The sequence below is a fragment of the Harpia harpyja genome, chromosome 3, assembly GCF_026419915.1.
Source record: "Harpia harpyja isolate bHarHar1 chromosome 3, bHarHar1 primary haplotype, whole genome shotgun sequence".
Lineage (NCBI taxonomy): Eukaryota > Metazoa > Chordata > Aves > Accipitriformes > Accipitridae > Harpia > Harpia harpyja.
Window position 1 is genome coordinate 4,807,468 of NC_068942.1, and position 19,305 is coordinate 4,826,772.

Here is a 19,305-nt window from a genome sequence, read left to right on the forward strand (position 1 = left end):
GTTTTCCATGTAACTTGTTAGTGCACTCTAAATGTCAGACTTCAAAGTGACTTGATTTTGTTTTGATTATGAATAAGTAATTATTTTGATGGGCTAAAAGGAGATCCTGCAAATTTGTTATTAAATGCAGTTCTTTTGCTGAGTTGGTTCGTTAATGCCTTCAAGTAACACTTTATTTTCGTTCCTGTTTAAGATCTTGCAGTTTGCCATGTGGGGACTTCAGTGAGGTTGAATAGCGTGTTATGCAATAACCAGGCTTTGACACTTGCAATAAAAAGGTTGCTACAATTGTTTCCCTTGTCTATAGCAACTGAGTTTTTTAGCAAGCTGCCACTAAATTTCATTTGTGAAATATGAATGAAACTTTTTCCCCACAATTGCAATTAATTAAAATCTTGTTTAATTACAGTAGTTTAAAGTGAGCTATTGTAGCACTCTGTGTCTCTATCATACTTCCTGGACTGCTTGAAACTGCTAAGATTTGTTGTTGTTCCCAACTTCTGTGCTTCAACAGGGGGATATTATAATTTAATAATAATTACAAGTTCCTCTCATTTCACTTGAAATGTGGGCCCTTTGTGACCATTTTTTAGTCTAGAATTATATACATTATTCAGCATTGTTCAGTGTAGGGTCCCTGGCGTTCTCTTGCACAGCTCGTTAACCTGCAGGATACGGGCTGTTTGCGATGGTATGGTATGGTATGTGGGCATGGGGGGAGTCACTATATTCCTTGTACATAGAAGCAATAGATGGAAATGCAGATGAGGTGACTGAAATTTTATTACACTCTTGATGAGACAAGAACAGGAGAACTGAAGGAAAGAAGGTTTTGGAAAGAATCTGTGCAATAAAGATGGCTGAAACAAATTATTTGATAGGATTTGTGGCCTTATTTGGATCTTTATAAAAATGAAGAGAGTAAGATCTTTATCAAATATAGATTAAGGCGACTTGATTATTGTGAATATATTCATCCATGTAAAGAGCACACAGTATTTTCTCCAATTCAATTATGAATGGCAGAGCAAGTACCAGTGCTGATGAGTGCCAGGTGGAAGCTGATACTAGATAAATAAAATCGGGTTGCATTTCAAATGTGTTTATAAGTGAGGGTGACTCCCCATGAGAAAACGTAGATGGAAATTGTTTTGGCCTTGGTCTACGAATTTGTGGAGAGAAAGACTTTCAGGAATGAGATGAGTTAAGGAAATGATCCAGAAGGATGTGAATACTGATTTCGGGGAAGCTGGAGGAGTCCTATAGGAGAAGGGCTTCAGGAGAGCCCAGCTGACAGTAGTTTTGTTATCTGAACAGTGCTTTCAACATTAAATGCAACCACAGCTGGCTGAAGCTTCAGTAAGTAGTTTACCAGTTGTAGTCTTACCCTGCCGGTTTACAGAAGGGTGATGGAAGTGAAGTTGGTGAGGTGCTGCTGAGATCAGGTTGGCGCTGCCATAGGTTTGCAAATAAAATGCAAATGCAAAGTAACACAAAGTAGCTAATGTAACTCTTGGCACTTCAGGTTTTTTTCCCCTGTTTGGTAATATTTGTTGCTTTTTGAAGATGGGGCTTCCGAAGGGATAGTCAACCTCCCTTTCTTTAAAAGGAGGTAGTTTAATAGGTTTACTAGTTAAACCTGTCACGTTCTGCAGCTTCTTGAGTGTTTCTGAGCTATGGTTCTTCTCTTGCTTAAAAAAACCCTTATTTTAACATTTCTCCTTGTCAAGACAAAATGTGGTAACACTCAGCTGTTTTGTCCTTTGATTGTAGAGACTTGCGTATTTGCATAGCCTGAGTTTGAGAAAGAGCAGTCTCCACCCTATGTAAATAGGTTCACTTTGGTGTTACGTGTCTTGCCAGCATTGTAAAAGATGTTACATCTCTTCGTCAAAACAATTTTGTCTTTAGAAGCTAATGGAGGAAACTAGATGAAATTCCATAAAGTTGTCACAGTTTTTCTCTTGCACCATGTAATGGATACATATATTGCTTTTGGTTTTCTATTTCTCTAAGTACAGTGAGCAGCAGTCACAATTTCTCTGGGTTTTGTATAGTACTTGGACTTTCCCATTTATGATTCACTTATCAGAAGATCAAATAGTGAATGATAAATTATTGATCAAATGTAAGATGAAAGACCAAATTACTCACATACTTCAATTAACATAAAAGCCCTGGAAGTAAAACAAAAATATGTTGTTCCCAATATATATATCACTTTCCCAAGCATCTACGTACTTTCAGAATCTTATATAAAAAGGGAAGCCTCCAAAACTAGCAGCCAGAGCAAGATGGTATTGCATAGGAACACTAAGGGCTTAGCACAGACATGTACTAACAAAGGCGTTTCATATGTCGTCATCCACAGCACATGGCCATCCAGCCTAATTGGGGTACTAATGAAAAGACTGTAAAATTAGAAATTATATCTATCCAGTTGGTCAGAGCTGTCTTATATACTTGGGATCTTACAAAAGGAACATCGTAGTCATCTTAAAATAAGCATGTCCAGTCGCTGCTTATAGAAGTTCCATTAGATACGACGGAATTAATTCAGCCACTTCTCAGACCTACTATGTAATGATACAATGATGGTTTGAAAGAGAAGGTTAAACTTGAAATAAAAAATAAAATAATTCTGGCCTCTTCAGCTGGTAAAGTAGAAACTTTGGGAAGCGCAGATGAAGGTTTTTCCTATATATTTTGACACTGTTAAATGGATCATAAGGTATTTGTGTACAACTGGATCTGCAAGCAAAGTAGAAAATAACATTTCTTAGGATTTGACTGCTGAGTAGAAATATACAGACTTATTTGTGCAAATGGTATGTGGATGATGATTAAAATATGAAGAGGGTAATGATCAGGGTGTGGCATCTTAAATGTGTAATACAAAAAATTTAAAAAATCAAACCAGAAGGAAGGGTAAAGTTGGTGTAGCAGAAATCCGTTACTTTTAGGACAAGTTTACTTTTCTTAACAGATTCCTTCACAGGAACTTTCCATGTAGAGATGAATGTTTCTTTGACATGAAATTATAAAACTTCTTTAGCTGAAATTGCTATAATTCCTGTGCTTTCTGAGAATACTACTAGCATGGCATAATGAGTTTAGTAATAACTATGTATTAAGCATACAGCTTTCAATCTGCCATTAATGAAATGTCTGTCCATTTCATTAATTGCGTCTGCTTCAGTGGCTTATATAAAGATTTTAGTAAGAGGCAACGGGTTCAGAGATGTGTGCAAGTGAAGTACTAGAAATCTGATAACATTAAAAGAATGGTTAGCTTCAAGAAACATCCTGAAAGATCACCACTTCAGCAAACGTTCAGGATTACAGTGCAATTAATCTTCGTGGTTCGACAGTAAAATCTTTATTCACATTACTTCAAAGTCGTCTTTTTGTCTGTAACTGATTTCCAGAAGCGTGTCAGTGCATACGTACTGAGCTTTTCTTAAAGGGCCTTTGCATTCCTTGAAAGATAACAGTGGTTTGTGAGTTAAGTGGCTGTATTAAATCCAGAAAGGCAAAATGTAAGGTTCTGGAGACAAAATATTGAGCTCACATATCACTCAGTTTACTTTGAGCAATTCAAAATCAAAAAGTAATTTAATTCAATCCTTACAGGAAACATAAGTGTCTGGGATATCTGATTAACTCATTTCCTTGTCTAATACCTACCTCTTACAGCTTCAACTTTCCCACATCAAAGAAAAGTTCTTGGCGTGTGCCGATCCTCGGGATTGAAATGGAAAGAATCTGAACTTCTGAGGAAGGTTCTCAAGTACAATACTATTTATAGGAGTTTCAGCTAGCTCAAGCTCCAGGGAAGAGAAGCTGCCCCTATCACTGCTTTAATCATCCTTTCATCAGTCAGATCAGATCAGCTTTTCTTAAGTCAGATCAGTTCTCTACAAGCTGCTTTATGCATTGGATTTAGTTAAGGTAGACTTCTTTATTTAATGTAGAGTTCTTACATACGTAGCCTGCTTAGCAGGTGAACAGCTATATTGTCTAGTTAGTTCAGATTTCTAGAGGATTTAAATGTTTTTATATCCATTTCCCCAGGTTTACTATATAGCATGGTATAAAAAAGAAACACATAGAAATGTCACTAGTTAAAGTGAATACCTGTTTCCAGTTAATTCATTCTCCTTTTTGCTGGATTCAGTGAGACAATGACTGAACGCTTTGAAGCAGAAATATCAGATTAATTGTGGAAACAGAAATTAAGCCTTCCCCCCACACACCCCACCCACCCCCGTAGTTTCTTTCAGAAAGAATAAGAGTAGACCAGTATTGGGAGAGCAGTGGGTGAGGAGAAACTGTAGAGTTTTAGTACACTTAAAATAAACTTGGAAAAATGTTCTTTTCTGAACAGTGCAATATAACTTTTTTGGTTTGCAGTCTTAACATGTGATGCCAGGTGTGAGTTTTCAATAGGCAGGTGTGTGTGATGGCTTTACTTTGCCCCTTTGAATTGTGCTTGTGTGTATAAAAAAACTACACAGGCACACGCATACTATATGAATTCTTTATTAATCAGAACAATTCTGTGAATGAAATAATATCCTCAATTTTTAGAGGGGGAGGTGCAAAATAGATTGTAGAGGAGAAAAGTTAAATGCTTGAGGGTAAGTGGACAAGCATTGTAGCAAGTCTGTGAGTGTTTTTTGAAGTCTGTACCTTCACAGCTGATGAAACACTTAACAGCTCTCTGCAATGTGTCTAGATACCTTTCCTTCATCAGAGTGCCTTGCAAACTGAAAAGCATGAAGTAATATTTCTAATAAGTAACCTTGTGCTGCTTTCTTCTGCAAAGGCAGTTTACTAGAAAATAAAATCCATAGAAAACAGGGAGCAACTTCTTCCCTCCTACATAAACTGACATCTGAACATTTAAACTGGAAAAGTACAAAAACTAGCTGAATGAGAAAAGCCTGCAAGCCCTTCGGAAGAAAATCCCACTGCTCCACCATGCATTGGTTTATATTAAATATAGTGTATTTTATTTCAGCAAATAGAAGGTGGAAAAACAACGCAATAGAAGCAAGAACAACTAAGAACACACAAAAGTCAAACACCTTATTTATGTGCCCAAAAGCTTAGAAGATTGGCTGCTGGGTACTATTTTTTCTACAGAAATACAAAAATATAAAAAGTAGTATTAACATAAAAAAGCAAAAATTAAGAAACTTCGGTAGATGAGCTTTTCAACTGAATGCCTGTTGAGCGGATTGAATGTTGTGTGTTGGGGTAAAATTGGAACTGACTTGGTAAAGACCAAGAGAATGTAGTAATCATGAGACTCGGGTTCTTCTTTTAGGTTTGAATTTAAAAAGGCAGAGAAGAATGTGCTTTGAGTTTTGAGATAGATAATGGCTGGATCTATACTGCTCAGTACAGCAAACCTAGTCTCTATCACTGGTGAAGACCAGGCCAGCTTGGGAAGGGCTGTCACTGTAATCGTGAACGATCATCTGCTTCCTAGTGAATACATGTCATGGTTACATCTTTATCATGAACGTGTAATTAACTCATTCTAATGTTACCCCCCATTTTACAATAACCTGCATTTAGACTGAAGTAGGAGAGCTCTTGATACGATACTCTGATCAAGAACTTCTCATACGGTGCCTGAGAAGAGATGGTGTGAGGTTGAGGCAGTGTGGGACGTGATCTGAGAGCACTTTTTGTGTGTGAGCGCTGAATCATCTGCAAGGAAGTACTTAGATGTGTGGGTTTAGAGAATGCCTTATGTCCACGCGGAAGAGACGAAAAGTTAAACAGGATGAGGATAATGGAGAGGAGGATATTTTGTTAACGTGAGGAAGGGAAGGAAATACTTTAAAATGCTCTTCAGTTCACTTATGTTGGCTTTCCCTACATCTTCTGTGTTTTGCTATTTACAGCTGTTGTAGCTTAATACCTGCATGTATGTAAAAAAAGAAAAAAACAACCAAACTAAACCATACAGAAAAGTTTCAGGGAATAAAACTGTGTTTGTTTATTTCAACAGAATGCTGAAATTTCGGTATTTGAAGTGAATATTCGTTTTGTCGGTGGACTGCTTTCAGCTTATTATCTTTCGGGAGAAGAGGTAAGATATTTCCACATGGTTTATCTGCAATATCATAACCTAGACAAGTAGTTAACTTTTAGTTTAATAATATCATTTATCCAAAATAAACTTGTTTGGAACTTTGAAAATGGCTTGTACAACAGAGACCTGTCCAATGGCTTTTCTTGCTTCTATTACTGTTGCTTTGCATAAGTCTTAAAACTGTTACTTCATGTAAGTGTTAAATGATTTTTTTTTTCTTTTTCTTTTTTTCCTGAGTTGAAACAATACTCAGTATGTTCTTACGAGGCTTTGTGCTGGAGTGTGTAATTATGTAGTTCCTATGCCATGGTAGTGGTAGATTTGGTGCATCAGCTTCCTGCTTCACAAATTGGTTTCGAGCATATCCATTAACTCCTATAAACTATACTTCTGTCGGCCTTCCTGAACCTGAATCTTCAACTCACATGGAAAAGACATGCTAAGAATGAAAAGATACCTGGTAAACCTATACATGTAAATGTCTTTAAAGCATTGATATCCCATTAATTTCTATTGCCTGTCATGGTTTCTGGAGAGGATGGAGAAGCAATTTCATCTAAGAGCTTTGACTAATGCAATTATTTCTGTAATATATTTGGAGAAGGCTATACTAAGTCACAGGTACTGTGATATTTTAAATTTTTAGCTTGGCACTTGAAAAGTCTTTAATCTTACTAGTTTAAATTCTTGTTCCTGTCTCTGGATTATAATAGTATTTTACTGTACGATTAACACAAGTTAATACTCTCTAACTGTAAGTTGAATTTATCGTAGGATTTTTTTCAATCCAAAGCAATTACTGGTGGAAACTCCACAAAACCCTAAAGATGTGTAATTTTCTTTAATATGTAAATTTCCCAAATACTGGGTAAAGCTCTGTTTTGAAACTGTCACTTTAAAATAACTTAAATATCGGGTTTTGTTAAAATTTATCATTATGTTAAAGCTGTCTTAGCAGGTACTATTGGGTCATGTACCTGACAAAGCAGTTATAAGGAGACAACGTTCCTCTGACATTCTTGTCTTACGCAGACTTAACTGTTTATTTCCCATGGTCATGTCCTGAGCATAGGTGGTACTGAAAAGACATTAATGTTTTAAAATACACAATTTTTTGTATTTTAACTGTCTTATAATTTTCTGGAAAAAGAAAAATCACCCTTAGACCCATTTCAAATTCACGCTTAACAGTAATGAAAAAAATGGAGAGGTGCTTGGTAGCTGGCTTCTTGATCTTTACTAAATATTGTTTTACTTAATGTTTCATCTCCAGCTCTTGAAGGAAATCACTTGTCCTCCTACAGTAACTCAGCAACCAGAAATAAACATATCTAAGGGTGTCTAGAATTGAAAGCTTTTCCTTCTGCAATTAAATCTTTCACTGCAGATCTACTTCTTGCAAACAGGAGTGAACTTTTCCAGTATAACCTATTGCTACATTTTAATTAACCGGTTCTGACAGAAGCAGGGGATGCTTCTTGGCAGACAGCGAGCTGGTAGAGGAGCACATGTGAGCCTTTACATCAAGCGGCCGTTGTCTGCCAAGAAATGCCTGAACCATTTGTGATCAGTGCCGTTGATTTCATATATATATGTTGATGGTTTATATCTTGTGTCTGTTAGTGTGCAGACTCACTTTCAATCAGTGCATATAGGTTCTCCTAAATAACACCTAGTCATTGCTTCTCAACCATTCCTTCTGTTTTAGAGAGGCAGTTTTACCACCACCTCTTGGACTAGATTGGTCGCAACACTGGTGTTCAAATAAAACTCTTGTACAAATGTAGTGAGGAAACATTTAAATGAAAGTGTTTCACACAATGGATAATTAAGTGGAACTCTTTGCAGTGGAATATTGGTGAAACTGGATGCTAGTGTCCATGCTAAAAATGGATGGAGTCATTAATGAAAGTAAAATGGGCTCCTAAACTCAAAGATGACATGTATGATTAAGGAGGGTCCTGAGCTCTTGCAGGCTGGGAAGAGCACTGCCCATGCTTGTGGCTGGTTTTCATGCTCTTTGATAAACATTTGCTGTCCAAGACAGTGATGTTCCTAAACTAACAGTTGTCCTAGTGGCTTAGAGAGTGCAACTCGGCATGCTTTGCCTTTATCAGATTTGGGGAAACCTCCCGCTTCATCTCCTAAATGCAAGACGCTGAAGCCATGGCCAGCTGCTGTCTATGGGAGGAGCGGGATGCAGCCGTTCGGAGGACAGAGCAGCGGTGCAGCAGTGTGAGGTTTCCCATCTTGCGTGGGTCTGTCTTCCACTGGTGCTGCTGACAGGTGTGGGAAGAACTGAGGGCCCCAGAGGCTGGCTGCCACCATAGAAAATACAGCTTTAATCATATAATAATAGAATGTTCGTCCATTATATTAGTGGGCGTTCCAAAAGGGGTGGAACAACCTGTGTGCAGGCTGTTTGGAGGATTAAGCTTTCTCAGTTAAAAGCTCATTTAATTCTTTGTCAGATTAACTATTTAAAAATCTTATATATGCTGTGCTCACTTGTCAATATCCTAATTAAAGCAAGCTATGTTTCAGTAAAAAGGGTGACGGAAATAATTATTGTTTGTACTGCGGAATTACATTTCCATGGGTAATGATCCAAAGCTGCAACACATTGTATGTTCCATAATCATTTGTAAGTCTAACTAATCATGATTAAAGAATATCCTATCATACTGAGTACTTCCTAAAACATCCTGCTCACTTAGTAGTTCATTTAGATAAAGGCACCAATGTGAATAATTCTAAAAAGGAACAAATTGAATGCTTTGTCTCTTGGTAACTGTGTGTGGTGCTCGCTTGCAAATAGAGCTATGAGATGCATTCTATTAAACTTCCTACAATTTCTGCCTTACCTGAATTCATATGAAATATCAAAAAGTGTTAGAAGAGTGTCATACACTGTCACATCTTTTTTTTATTTTATGATTGCTATTTAAACTCAAGCTAGAAAGAATTCCAGTCAAATATCAAACTTCATTTGTAAAACAGCTACAAATACCAGAAAACTTCAAGATGAGTAACTTTTTTAAGGACTGCTCTGGGTTTTTTTGGTTTTGGGGTTTGGTGGTTTTTTGTTTGTTTGTTTTTTGAAGTCCCTCATAGTAATATTGCATGTGAATGCTTCCATGGTATTTTTCCGTGAGTCAGTAGCTGTAAGGGATTACTAAAAGTAAACCTGGCTCCTTTAAAGCACCGATAGTATTGGTTTTGTTGTTGTTGTTTGTATGAAAGCATCTGGAGGAGCCTGTAATATGGTAAATTTAACCCATAGGAACAGGACAGATTTTTTTGCAAACTTTCTTGATCGTTTTGTTTAAATTAAACCTGAATTCATGAGTGGATGTGTGATTCATTTTCTAAGCAACTTGGTATGCAGCCTTTTTTGGTTTTGTACTGGAAAATCACGTCTAGAAAGGGAGAGATTTGTTTTACAACTGCTTTGCTGTACTTACTAGTCTGATGTAAAATTCTGGTATACCAAGGCTCAGGAGTATTGTATGCCATAGGAAAGCACACTTCCAAATGTAGTCATATAAGGAGATAATATGTTAGCTTTTGGAGGAGGACAACACTGTATCCTCTAACAGCAGCTAAGACCCTTCTTGGAATTCATGGAGATGACAAACATTATTTCTGAGCACTGTAATCTTTACTGTTGGGAATAACTCTGATACTGGTGCTGAAAGTCATGGTAAGTGTATGGCACTGCTTGTAGAGAATATACAAACCTAAATACTGATCTGACTAGCTCTTCTGGTTTACTGATGGGTGGTTCTTACAGGTACTGCTAAAGCTTTGTAGTAAGGGGACTGTTTTACTTGAAGGTTGGTTTCACAGTCAGGGAATACATTGCATAGGCAGAAATGGAAGGAGCATTTAGCAATTGCTGTTTGTATGAGTAGCAAAAAAGTAAATCCAAAATGCTCTGAAGTGAATAAGGAGAACGTGATTTTCAGATCCAGCTGGTAAGCTCCCAGATTCCTTCAAAGCTTTCCATTTTTTGAATGGGATGAGTAATTTTTTTTTTTTTTTTTCTCCCCAGAGTTAAAATATTTTGGATTCAGCAGCTGTTCTTCCTGCATAATATAACCTTCTCTTTTCTAGGACTAAAGATAGTTGTCTTCACTGGAGGAAGACAAAATAAAGTTGATAATGATGTTCATATTGCCATTTCTATCCATGGCATGAAGCAGAAATGTAACAGGTTTTTGGTTTTTTTGGTTTGGGTTTGTTTTTTTTTTTTTCTTACTTTGGCAGTATATATTCCTGTTTGAAGGAACTTATTCTGATCAGGATGAAGCAATAAAAAACCACAACAAACTATTCTTCATCATGATAAATGTTGGACTTTCTGAGTTTCATCTATTACTGTCTACCAACTGTTAATTAGAAGTAAAAAAGAAAAAAAGAAGGAAAAAAAATAGCGATGACATATCACCTAATTAGTTTATATCTGCATTTACAATAGGGGTTACAGTGCCGCTATTCAACCTCACTTGATGATCTTGGCCTCCTGTCTGACTTCAGACCTAATCATTGCTGACTTAAAACAACCATCCATCAGTGATGGTAGTGCTGTCTTACTAATGAGGAGCAGACATGAAATAATGATACAGATGGTATTGATCTAGAGCTGCCTTTGCCAGGCTGACCACAAAACATTGCTGACTTCATATAATGCTGAGACATTCTCCAGAATTTAGCTGTAGCTATTTTTATCTGGCTCTTCCTCTCTTGTAGAAGTCTCCCTTCATAAAGAATATTTAAATTCCGTAAATACAAAAAAATATAATTCATCGTTTAGCAATCTTGAATAGTAGGAGGATGAAGTTTGTCACTTATACAAAGGTATTGGCCTATTTCTGCAAATCAGGAATGTAAGTTCTGGTATAGATGCCTTGGGGATCGTATCTCACCAGTGAGAGGATTGACCGCATGTTTTATCTCCCGCTTTTCACTTAACTTGACACTAATTAACAAGAGGACTTTTCCTTTTATGTCTCGGAAGCTTGATTTCTAATGCTGTTTGAAACTCCAGGCATACTGTATCAGCTTGATCAGTTCTGTGTGAATGCCTCTTAACTCCTCCTGAAGCATCTTCACAGACTGGCAGCAGAATTCCCTGTTCAGTAGGAACTAGAAGACTGCAATTGCCTGTAGTTTTCTGCAGCCCTGTTTTCAGATTTGGGTCCTGCTTGCCACCTACCATCCATCTGCTGCCACTTTACATGATACAGCAATACTTCAGTGGTGTCACGTTTTAGTTCTTTTAGAGCTCTGAAATTATCTTGATGATTTGTTTCATTTTTATTGATTTATGATATTTTTTTTAACTTCCGTATTTCATAGAATCCTGGAGTCGTTCAGCTTGGAAGGGACCTCAAGAGGTCATCTAGTCCAGCCTCAATATTGGGACAGTGCATTAGGCTTGTCCTTTTAAAAATCTCCTTGCATGGCAATCTGCCTATGTTCTTCAAGACTCGACACTGGGGAAATTTAGCTTTTCTGTAATGACTTTGTTTCATGCACTGTGCTCTTTTACACAGACATCTCTTAATTGTTCCTCCTGGCTTTCTAGCAGGCCTCATTTCTCTTTTTTTTTTGTTGTTTTTTAACTTTAAAAACTTGTTATTCAGAAATTACTTTTAGGCTGACTTAATAGTTTTTCATTTAGCTTGTCAGACATTATCAATTTCTGTGTTCCTTAATTGGACTTAATATACTCTTGCTTTTAATTACCTTCTTTACAGTCACACCAAAAGAAGATAGAAGTCATCTGAGCCTTTTGATTTGTGAGTCTTGTGACTGTGAACCTCATCTTTTATCCTCCAAGTCATCTCCAAGCATTTTACCCATTTGGCTGTTCCTTTCTAAGGTCATTTCAGGTGGTCTTCTTGATTCCCGTTCCAAACATAAACATAACCGAAGTGAACCTTTTGTTTGTAACAGCATGTTGAACTGGAGCATGTGGCCCGTTAGACAGTAATATGTTAAACTAAATCAAGAGCTACTTTTTCTCTTACAGACTCTGAGTTTCTGCAAGAAGCTGTCGTTGCAGTGTATAAAAGCATGGTTTATGTCTGCTCTGATGTAGCACTTAACAGCCTACTCGGGAACAGAGAAGGATTTAAAATCTCCTCTGCTTCCCACAATCACAGTCTGTAATCTCCATTAGTATTTCAGTCTCTTCACCACCTTTAATAGATCTAAGGCTGTTCTCTTTCTGTGCTAGCTGCATCAAAATGTACTACAGAATCCCTATGGATTCACATTCTGAAAATAATCTCGACTTAAGATTTTCTTTGATGTAGATTGTTCTTCTGCTGTTGCAAGCAGACTGCCCTTCAGTCTTCTGTTTCTGTCTCTTAAGTTCCTGCAGTGCAATTATACTGTCACTGTTGATGAAACCCATCTCTGTTCAATAGGTTCCCTATACTCCAAAAGCTTCCTCTTTCCTAATACTTCTGACCCCTTTCTCCCAATGCTACTTGCTCAGCTGCTCTGTGCAACTCTGCCTCTCCAGCTGGCCCCACACATAATTCTGAGGAAACTTCAAAGAACGGTGACAGAGATGCTGATTCCCAGTCTTGCACTTAATTCAAATTTTGCTTCTTGGTTTTCCTTCTCTTCCTTCTCTGCTTTGGAGTTACTGATACCACGTATATATACCCTGACAGGGAACTCCTACTCAGCTCTACGTACCTGAAGCCTTGTGGAGCCTCTGCCACCTGTATACCAGGCACGCAATCCACTGCCATCACCAACAATTTTTGTGCCTCATAATAAAGACTCTCAGGCTGCTTTACTAATATGAAGTGAAAATAGTGGCAATATACATTAATTCAGTGAATTGCTGTCTGCTGGAGTTCAGCAGTGGGTATGTTTCCCTTTCAGATGTCTGTCACCAGCATGAATATCCGTAGCAGGGGGACAGAGGAGCTATGGTGACAGCCTGCTGCAGCTGCCATAACTAAGCCTACTGTGAAACCAGGAGTCAGAGCCCTGATTTTGGTCTGAGAAACACGAGTTCAGAACTCTGACCTGTACACAATCACATTCTTCACTTTTAGTGGTTTTCCTTTTGCATAACTGAAAGGAGTTTGTTTGTTTGGGGAGCTTTTTCAAAACAACAAAAAAAATTTAGTTTGTCCCATGGCAAACTTACTTATCGCTCATTACATTAATTTTAACAAAAGTCCCTGCTCGCCTCCAGGCTACTACAGTCTGATGCTAAAGCTGGTAAACTGTTAGAAAGGAGAATGGATGATAATGAGAGCTAAGTAATATCTGATTGTGATTGTAACAGCTGGTGTGTTTGACATGAGCTCGTGAGCTATATTATTAAGTAGAATTCAAGCAGCTGAGAGGGAGCTGGTTGGTTTGTTCTGAGGATTTGGCTCTCAACCAGCTCCTGCAGTTTCACTTGATTGTGGTTCTGCAGAACAGTTGGAGAGGGCATGTCTACCAGAAATACTAGTGTGGGTGCTTTCCTTTTGAGCAGCAGCTCTAGATAGACCCAAAAGAAGAATTCTTTGCATGTGGTTAATATACTATACAGAAGAAACGATACGCTCTTAACAGTCTGTCCAGAGTCACCATGCATCTGCAAAGAAGTTCAGTTTCCAAGACATTTGTCTCTTTTTGTTTATCTCAGTATTCAGTTCTGTCATTTTGCAGCACCAAATGCAATTGCAATAATAAAGAAGAGTAAAAGGAGAGTAAAAACATATTGCCCAAAGAGTTGGTGGGGTTGTCCTGTTCTGCAAATTTAATAGAAAATGTACAACGTATGGTTAAATACAGGGTCCTGTGGAGACAGTTGCAAGCAGTGTTGATATTGTTGCAAATATACCTTCCGTATCTAAAGAATAATCCTTATGTGTAATTTTACAGCTGAGAATTTGACTTATTTCTGCAAATGAAAGCAACATAAAAATATCTCAGTCGGTGCTGACAGTGGGAATAGATCAGCATTTATTTATCCTCCTTTAATTCTAGGCTATATAAAATATTTGGGAAAGTATATTATCTCTGTGGATGTATTATAAAAGTTCAATTAGGTGATAAGTAATAAATGTTATTGAATTATTGTACTGAATTTTTTTTCACCAAAAAGTACAGGTGAAAATAGTATGTACCTGCATTTTACTCTGGGCATGGAGTAACTCTTCATTTCTTCATCTAAATCTTTCACAACGTATAGCTAGTTTATGTAAGGTTCCATTTTGTGCTTTTGTCTCCACAGACTGAGTCTGCTCCAGAGGTTATTTTTCATTAAGTTGGGAGTTAAGCAGATGAAAATGTCCTCTCCTTATTAGCTTAGGGAAGATAAAAGCATAAACCATCCAGTAGGAAATTCCTCTGTTTTTCATTCTGTTGGCGACTACTAAGGCCTTCCATCAGATTCCCAAATCTGACTTTAGCGAAGAATCCTTCTACTTTTGTATCTTTTTCCAACAATTTGAATTGCTTCTATTAAAGGATATGTAAGCATTAATTAATTCTAAGTATTTTAAATACAAATCAAGTGAATGGAAATTTATTATGAAATCGGGAAAGTTCCTCATCCAGTTTGCTGTTTGAAGGATCGGATTAGAGATTCATTACAAAACACCACTTTGTGCCACATACAAGTCCTGCTGCTTCAAACTAACTGAAAATCATTGAGAAAATTGAATGCCTGAAATCAGAAGCAGGCATCATTGCTGTTCTTGCACGCCCTTCATGCCTCCAGCAATAGGGTACAGACAGTGGCATCTGCTGCAGAAGAAACAAACTCTTTTAGTCTCCTTTGGATTTAGTAATACATCTTGCTCAGCAGATGAAACCTGAAACAGATACAAACAAGGTTCACTGGCTTTAAGTTAGCATGAACTCTTGGGATCAATTTATGGAGAGTGCTAATTGGCCTGTGTATTTTTTTGGCAGGATCTATTGTTTGTGATTTTCAAACAACAGAAATCTGAAAGATTTGAAAGATGATGAGGGAGCTTTTTCCCAGGTCTTTTGGAAATTGCAGGAATCCACATGCTATTCATTTGCCATTTGTTTGTAAAAATGCAACAGTTGAATAATGTTGATAAATGTTGTGGTTGATAAATGAGCGCAGTTCCTGTCTATCCTGTGCCAAAAGCTTGCCTCTGCCATACGCAGACTGTATTTGCACCCTATGTGCAAATGATTGAGAAGGAATTTGGAAAAGATGTTCACATGAAAAATTCTGTGTCACTTCCAGCACAATGGATGCCAAGGAGAATTTGGGGTTTTGGCAGGTGATTGCCCCTAAACAGAGCTGTCATTAAGCATTTGAAAGTCAAATCTTTGTTTTCCTCGAGTCAAGGAATTTAAGGGCTCATTTTGCATAGGCCTAACTGCACAAAAATGGACAAACCGCAAGCTTTTCTTAAGCCAAAGACTCAGAAGAGGATGAACAAAATCACTTCCATGAAGATTTGAAAGACGAAAAAGAGGAGTAGTACATAGTGCCAGTGCTTCATAAGAATCTTACTTGCTGTCCTCAAGGAAAAGTAGTTTAGGGTGTATTTAAACAGCAGATTCAGTTTCTTAGCTCATTGTTTACATTGCAAGTCTTTTGTCAACAAGTATTATACTTTTGTATTCCCACAGGTGTTAGCTGCTCAGCAATCTTATTGTTTAATTTTCTAGTAAAGCGTAAGATATAAGAGAGGGCAGAAGGTGGTAAGATATTCTGAAGAACTTGGATTTTGTTTGATGTGTTCAGCTCTGATATTCTTCACTCAACACCTTTGATTGCTTACATTAACCCACCTGACTTTGATAACTCCTTCAAATAGTAGCTAATTAAGACAGCACAGTATGCGGGGACTCTTGTCATTTGGCTACATGAAGGCTCAAAAGCTTATTTTAACATCCAAAAAAGCCAACCTTATGTAAACTGACAAAACTCTAAAGCAAAGAAGGAAGATCATTCCAGCAGCAGTGTTACTGGAGTGGAGTAAACCTTCAATTAACAGAAAGCAATCTTCCTTCTGGCATCAAGGGCCAGTTCCGTTGTTTCTTATGATTCAGATGCATTGAACTACTGAAAAGGCTCTGTAACTAGTTAATCTGAAGAGCTAGATGTGTCTGATTTGTTTCTTCAGCCTTTAGGCAGTCATCTGCTTTTGCAGGCTAAGCAAAATAACCACACTAGGTTTTTTTGGAAGCTGGTTCAGTCCAGTTAGTGCTTTAAAGTTGTGTTGTCCCTTGGGGGGCGAGCTGTCCTTAATTTTTGCAAGCATGACTAGATAATTTTACAGTCCAGTAGATCCTCAGGATCATCTTGTGAAAAGGATATGCTGTGAACTTCATTCTCTTCCATTTTTCTTTGAAAACTCTTTTTTGTTTTCTTCAAACCAACAGCTGCAGAACAAAGTCAGCAGCTCACAATGCTGTTTCTTAAAGGATGCTATTTTCCCCAACTTGTTCTTAAAAACACTATTCATAGTATACAGACAATTTCAATCTTTTTCCTTTTATCATGGAAAACCAGTGAATAACTCAAACCTTCTCATCAGCATTTGCTGCTTGTAGGGTATGTCTTACAAACATCATTCAGTCTGTGCTCAGTCTTTTCTCTCCAGAGTTGCTTTTATTTCCATTTATATTCTAGAGGGAAGAACAAATAATCTTCCTGATTCCAGGCAAGATCAATAACTGCTGAGATGCTCTGGGCAAATGTTGCCACACTGGTGCAGGAGACTCAGGATGGTTGGTACTCGGCACATCTGGGCAGACTTACTCTGATGTTAAATGCCATCAGCCTTTCTGATTTGCTTGAAGGTTATGTGTTAAGTTAATACAGTTATTAACTGACCCAAGGCCAAAAGTAAAGGCTTACTGAGATAGCAAGAACTCCTCTGTGCTCAACCAATTTTTTCTTGATGGACTATGACAGTTGGTGATAGAAGTAATGAGTGTAGCTGGTGCTAAGATGCCCCTTTTCTAAATCATACTTTTAAGACTTTTTTTATATCTAGTTCCAACTTGAAATTACAGTTAAGGTACTGTAATGTTTTAATTTACATACCATCAAATATAAAAATAATTCAGTGAAACTTGTGAAGTATTTTCTCTAGGAGTGGCTATGCAAAGTGTTCAAAGAGTAGAATAAGATGCTAAAGCCGTGTCATGAGTTTTGGTAAAAACAAAGAGTTTACATGACTGTCATGTCTTTTTTTTCTTTTCCCTTGCTTGAAGTGGGGGGATGGAAAGCAATGTAATGCTACCTATATATGCTAAAATGCATACTTGAAATCTTTATGAATACTTGTAAGCATTATTTCCTCCAAATATACTCTGTGTTTAAAAATAATGTTAATCTTGTTAATCTAATGGCTGCTTAATTATAGCAATGATTTTGAGGCTTAATTGTAAAAAAAAAAAAAGTTTTAACTGCAGGGAATTCAGAGAAGCAGTTGAATTGTTCATAAATTTATGACTTGCTGGCAGCACTGCTCTTCAGTCAGAGCACTTGTTTCTGACTCTTAAGAATTGGAAATGTCTGCTTGCCTTCTTGTATTTTAGTCACTTTAGTTTTATGGCTTGTCCAGTAAGAGAAATAGTCTTACAGTAAACAGGAATTGAATTAGCCTGCCTGATGATTTAACTTACAACATAAAAGCAGCTTCTTAAATCATAGTTCTTCTCTCTTGAAGCCTCCTGTTTGGCTTACATAAAAAGAACTACAAGAGAGTTCACATTTCTTATACTTAATTTAAGGAAAATACACAAGCACTTTATTTAGGCTCATTTTGGATGTGCCCATTATTCATCAGACAATTCAGTGACTACGTCTTTCAGAGAAATCTCAACAATAAGAAAGAATGTACTGAGTTAAGAAACCATCATCATCTTTTGCTGCTATACAAAAGAAGTTTTTTCTTGTTACATTACTCATATAAAAAGCCAGCTAGATGGTGTGTCAGAGGTCTTGTGGAGGAAGGAACCTGCAAAGTATGCTAAATTTTAACATGTTCCTCTCCCCTGAAAAATAACTTCTTAGGAATGCATCATCAATGCAACTGCTACTGTTACAAAACTCACCTGTCATGGAGTCAAGCTAAGCTGTTTGCACAGTTGCAAATCCAAGCTGAATTTACCCAAATGGCACCTTCTGGGTCCCATTGTTTTTAATGGAATTTACCAAAATAAATGAAAGAAGTAGTTTCTACAATGTTAGCAGTTGTGATGGTTATCAACGTTTACTTGTAATCTGAGAAACCACTGAAACATTAGGGTTGGAACAGATAAAACCCTTGGTTCCTTTTCCATGTATGTAAAAGTGAAACAGAAGTAGTCTGTAGCTGCTGGTGGTAGAGAAAGATCAATGAGAGAGTTTTATGATCAAATGGCTTGTTCCTAAGTGATCCATGCTGTAAATCTAACAGAGTGACAGTTGGCGCTGTCTTCGTACTTGTGATCATTTTACTTTTTAAGGTATTTATGATGCTTCCAGTATCTGAGATCACAAAATCTGGAAATTCCTGTGTTGGCTTAAATCCTAGTATAATGATTAAAAGAAGCGCTTTACTGTTTAAACATGGGACAGCCTTAATATACAACAGTAATTTTCTGTGAATACTCATTATATTTGATACGTTTAAAGAGTAGAAGAAAAACTCTAAAAGAGTACGTTTTAATTTGTTATTCTTGTATGCATGAACACATCAAATTAATGGTCAGTGGAATTGCCCATGTGTGAAGAGGAACAGAGGATCTCTTGTAAAGGGCATAGAGTAAACTTTAATGCAAATGAGACTCCTTAAGCTTTTAGTGTTTAATGAAGACTGTATAAAGCCTGGAACTCTGTCATTCTGTGCCCAACCTCATGACTTGTTTTTAAAACTTTGGTATTCAAACTTGTCAGTTTGGATTCTCATCCCGCTTTGTTCCTTGCCCTAATCCTTTCGTCACCTGCATTGCATGTAGTTTGCTAGTTATTATCTGTTCTTCTTGTTATTGTTATTAGTAGTTTACTGCTGCTTTCTAAAGCAAGCCACTACTACCTTACAAGAGGAGACTCTTCTTGATAAATAGCTTGTTCCAGTGTCTACTGGAGCTAAAGCTTGGACAAAAGTCACTTAGGACTATACTATGACACTGCCCTGTACATGCCATAATGCTATGCCACAATATATATATATATATATATAACATCTATA

The 19,305-nt window shown here is 37.2% G+C and overlaps 1 protein-coding gene across 3 annotated transcripts in view; it reads left to right on the forward strand.

The window, feature by feature from the left end:
• Window positions 1-19,305, forward strand: part of MAN1A1 (mannosidase alpha class 1A member 1) — a 151,277-nt gene that overhangs the window by 55,150 nt on the left and 76,822 nt on the right. For all 3 annotated transcript variants that reach the window (XM_052781210.1, XM_052781212.1, XM_052781213.1), the window contains exon 4: window positions 6,026-6,106. In XM_052781210.1, coding sequence (XP_052637170.1) covers window positions 6,026-6,106 — 81 coding nt within the window. The remainder of the gene's footprint in view (window positions 1-6,025; window positions 6,107-19,305) is intronic.